The sequence below is a fragment of the Pavona decussata genome, unplaced genomic scaffold (genome assembly GCF_977016875.1).
Source record: "Pavona decussata unplaced genomic scaffold, jaPavDecu1.1 SCAFFOLD_28, whole genome shotgun sequence".
Classification (NCBI taxonomy): domain Eukaryota; kingdom Metazoa; phylum Cnidaria; class Anthozoa; order Scleractinia; family Agariciidae; genus Pavona; species Pavona decussata.
In genome coordinates this window covers 687340-691936 of record NW_028145451.1, presented here as the reverse complement: position 1 = coordinate 691936, position 4597 = coordinate 687340, and the positions used below count along the sequence as shown (strand labels likewise).

General features: G+C 38.6%; 1 protein-coding gene across 1 annotated transcript; it reads left to right on the top strand.

Moving 5' to 3' along the window:
• Nucleotides 1–613: 613 nt before the first annotated feature.
• LOC146484966 (uncharacterized) lies at nt 614–2075 on the top strand. Its single transcript, XM_085103733.1, has one exon. The coding sequence runs from the start codon at nt 721–723 to the stop codon at nt 1438–1440; it is 720 nt and encodes a 239-aa protein (XP_084959859.1). The 5' UTR covers nt 614–720; the 3' UTR covers nt 1441–2075.
• The last annotated feature ends 2522 nt before the right edge of the window (nt 2076–4597 follow it).

Sequence of the window (4597 nt, the reverse complement as noted above, 5' to 3'; positions counted from 1 at the left end):
GAACTTTTCAAGGACGCTGCGATTATTATGAATACAAATTACTAGCAAGACCTTCATTTTAATTGCCCACGGTTTGGGTCTTTTGTAAACGTATTTTTTATTTCCTCCACTTAAAATATCTGGTTAAATTAAACTCTCTTTAATCTGGTCGCACAATAACAATACGTTCAAAAATTACCATTGTCCCGTTGCTAGTTTCGAAATATACTTATTCCAATATTCGTTTAAATTGGACATAAATATTAAAGCAAACATGTTATTAACTTTGAAATGATTAATCTCGGCCGAGAGAATCCAGCTGTGAAGTAATGAAAATGAGGTTTAACAAGCACTAAAGTTTTACACTCGAAAAAACAAAATTAAAACAAACGCTGGCTAAGGCACGAACGTGGGCGGTTTGAAATCGAAAACAAGTTGAGCTAGAGAAACTTGAACGATTAGAAAGAGCAATGGAAAGCATCGGTGGAATAATTAATTATTCAAGTAAATATGTTGAATACCTGGCCTATTGTTTTTTGTCCTTTTGATGTTTGGAATGATTATGGTAATTAAAGATTTCTAAAAACTCTATTGTTCACATGCAACGCCAGAAATGTAAATAGCTTTGTTGAATATTACACACGAAACCAAAGCCTTGATCTCAAAGAAGGGTCTGTTGACACGGTTCGCTATTCACTTGCTTGTCGAGTTGGACAAAGAGGTCGGGTAACTGTGACAAACATGAGCGGCAGAGATCCAGATCACATTAAGAGGCCTATGAACGCCTTCATGGTCTGGTCGAAAGAGAAAAGGAGAACGATGTCTCAAAAAAACCCGAAGATGCACAATTCTGAAATCAGCAAAATTTTGGGAGCGCAGTGGAAAAAAATGCCCGACGACGAAAAGGCCAAATACATTGAAGAGGCCAAGCGACTGCAGCAGGAACATAGCCAAAAACATCCTGATTACAAGTATAAGCCTCGACGGAGGAAACAGAAGCAGCTGCTGAAGAAATCAACGTATTCGTTTTCTTACACGGGAACGGACAACGCGATGCACGCCGCCACGGCAATGAAGCTGTCGGCGTACGCGCCAACGATGGCACCAGAATCGATGCATTACCAACAGTATTATCAAGTGCCTCAACACGCTCCTTACCCTACCATGTATGACATGGCTGCTGTACATGCTCAGAGACAAACTCACGGCTTTCCAGCACCACCAAGCCACGCTAACAGCGTGCACGAATTACCGTACACGGTACGTCCGAGCGAAATGATGGTGCCTGCGCCGGCAGGACCACACGGCCACCCGACTCACCTTTACAGTACCGCGATGGAGTCAGGGCCTACGACAAGCGGCGTGTCTGCGTTTAGCACCGCCGCGCAGAACATTCATGCTCAACAAGTTACAGAAACAAGTCCTCAGTATCCTCAGCTGTACACTCAACGGCATGTATAGGTTTGAATGCTTTGTGTATCTAACGGTACAAAGGAAGCTTATCTTTGCAATTCATGTGTCAAAAAGAATTTCTACCTAACACTTGACATTCAATTATTAGCTGAGTTTATATTTACTTTTTTTCTGAAGAACCATTGTAAACACTATAAGTCGATAGGATTATAAAGGCATACTTTGGATCATTCCACGATCTCGTGTGCTGATTCGCGTAACAGCTCGGATCGTTCTCCGAGTTTATTGATTATCGAATACCGCGGCTAGAGGAAAGATAACAAATTGAATAAAACCCCTGACCACTTCTATTCAATTTGGACAAAAAATTATTTTGATCATTTATTTTGTTATCTAACTGATTTGCTGTTTGCACACTTTGAGCGGCTAAACGGCGATAATCGAAAGAGTTTCGCTTTGTTTGATTTATTTATTCAAGGATCTTACACCTCAAGCCAACATGGCGGGTAAATTTTGCCGCCGTTTTTTTCGCTCAGTCGAATTTATCTCTCAAGTGTTCGTAAAGATTAAAGGACAGTACCTTTCAAGCGGTGGTTAGAGTGAAAATTGGATTTTGTTTATGACCTTACACACAAACACTTTTGAGTGTTATCGCACTAATAAAGTATGAATATTCTGTTATACTTTTTGCGTCAATTGTTTGTGAAAGATTTAAAGCTAGTTACTTAGAGAAGGTCAAATACTCGCATGTTCAAGTAACCTACAACACAACAGTGATTATGTTCCATTAGATAATAGAAAAGAAACATTTAATTCAAAACGAAACGACTTGAAGGACTTTGGTTACCAAAGACAACGCAGATATTTTGACAAGCACGTCTTTGTTATACAAAGCGTAACTAAAAAAAAAAGAAGCTGGTTGGATTAGTCCCTGAGCGCAAATATCTTTCAGCTTAAGCAGGGTAAATGGCGTCGTCTTTAACCATGAAAACCATCAGAACGGAATGCAACGTTCTATGTCTACCATGCGTTGAAATCGTAGTTTGATATGTCTATTCTTTTGTCTTGCCTCTATTCAACTTAAATTTAATGGTGACATTACTTGCTGGCTGTACAAGAAGCCATAAAACCATACAATAAAAGGGTTATGTCTTTTGAACAACACAATATAGACATTTTCAAAAGTAAATTCAAAGGAATCGTTCAGGCACTGTAGTTCTTTTGTGAGTAAAACTAAGAGAATGCAATTTCTTGTGGTGCGTATAAACACTTATTTGTATGATTAAAATCATGGCGCCGATAGATGCGAACGAGAGAACGCAAAGACTTCTACCCAACTCTATACTTATTTAGAGCCCTTTAAAAAGTTTTCGTCAAGTGATATTGTCAGTGCATTTTCAAGAGGTCTTATAAGTAAAATTATTGATAAAACGGCGATCTGGAATGGCAATTAAAGACGAGAATTACACTGCAACTGTATAAGGAACGGTCGACTGCATGCCAACAAGACCGTAAACTGCCGTGTCGAACATCTTGACTACATTTACCTTCAGTGAAACCTTACGGGAAGCAGCTTTCGTTTTCGAAAGGACAAAAGAACAATCCGAAGATTGTCTGGCTATTAAAAGGTGAGCAAACTCGCTAGCGAACCGCGCAAACATTCTGAGACAGCGAAAGATATAGAAAACAACAAAGCCGGTCTGTTTTGACTCCTTGGTTTTGGCGTTTGTGAATTTGCATTTGCCTTAAAGGGAGAGACTATTGTGGTTAAGAATTGTAAATACGGAATGCAATAAAACTAAATGTTCGCTGTTTAATACATGGATGAGCTGGTCGGAAAGGTATACAAAAGTTAGTTACAGTGAATTTTGATTCATTTGCGGGACCAGAACTCAACAATGAAGGTAAAGTATCACTTGATTGAATTCGTTTAGCGAATTCTTAGACGACGGATTCAAGTTTGGACAGTGTCCTTTCTCAAAGAACTTCGTGAAATTGCACCTGCGCTAGCTGACAAAACAGGAAACAGCTGAGGAACAAAACTAAAGATTTCTTTAACGACAGTTTAATTTTTTCTACTGACCGTTTAGTGTGCTTGGTTAAGCGCCAGAGATAACTAGCACGAGGGCAAATAATGAAAGCTTAAATGGCTGCGACCAGCGATGTCTAACCACGTTATTAAAAATCTACTCAGCCACCCCAGTTTAAAATCATTTCTGTCTCAACACGACGCCGGAAAAGGCAAGGAAATAGAAACAATTCGTTTTTTTTCTTTTTCTTGGCCCGTGTGAATAACTCACGCAGGGAATTTGAAAGCAGCATACAGAGAAGGATTGTCAAAGCAAAATGTCATTTTTTTGTACGAGTGAATAATGATAAAGAATACGTCTTTATATCTGTAACAAGTTGTTCAATGCTTAAAGTTTCTAGAATTAAGAAGAAACGATTCTTAAAGAGAATGCATTTTGTTTGTTGACTTCTTTGTCTTTCTCTATCATCTGTGGATTAATTTGGTCCCTTTCACACATTTTTTTATGTTTTCGTTTTCGATGGAAATATCTTTTATTGTCTATCGTAAATTAGCACTGAGTTTTTCAAAAGAGTTGAGAAGTTGTCTGCCTCGGAATAAAAATGTCATGTCGGGTTAGGAAGTGTGTTTCTTTTTTACTATTTGTATTTTTTAGTGTCGGATTTTTTGCTTGGTTTCCGTCCCTCGGGCATTAGACTGGAATCTCCACCCACATAAGACTTGTGAGCACGTTCGAAGTGCATGAATTACTCACCCCGGGCCTGTCAATGACACTAATCTACCATCTTTTAATTAAAAAAGCCTATTGAAATTGCCGACCGGAATTATGATTTATATTTTCTTTGTTTAACAAGGTCTTCTTGGTACCAAAATAATGAAGACGCAATAGAAATTCACTGGCGTGCAGTTCTTATCTTTTTCCAACGGTCGTTCGTGTTGAAATAACTCGCTTATCTGTAGATTTCGTTGTTGACAAGCTAGTTGGAACACGTGTTAAACAAAAATATTATTAAATATCATTCCCGGACTGGTGTTAAGCATGGACTTAACAACTTCATGTAGACCTTTTTAATGGATTTGCTTCCTGTTTTAAAACGCTGTTTGTCAGATCATGAAGCAATCACTAGAACTATGAGCGGAAAACTAACGCGACAGGACGCCCTTTGCAGTCATTAA

Excerpts from the sequence above, each read along its gene's own strand:
- LOC146484966 (XM_085103733.1), top strand. The coding sequence starts at position 721 with ATGAGCGGCAGAGATCCAGATCACATTAAGAGGCCTATGAACGCCTTC.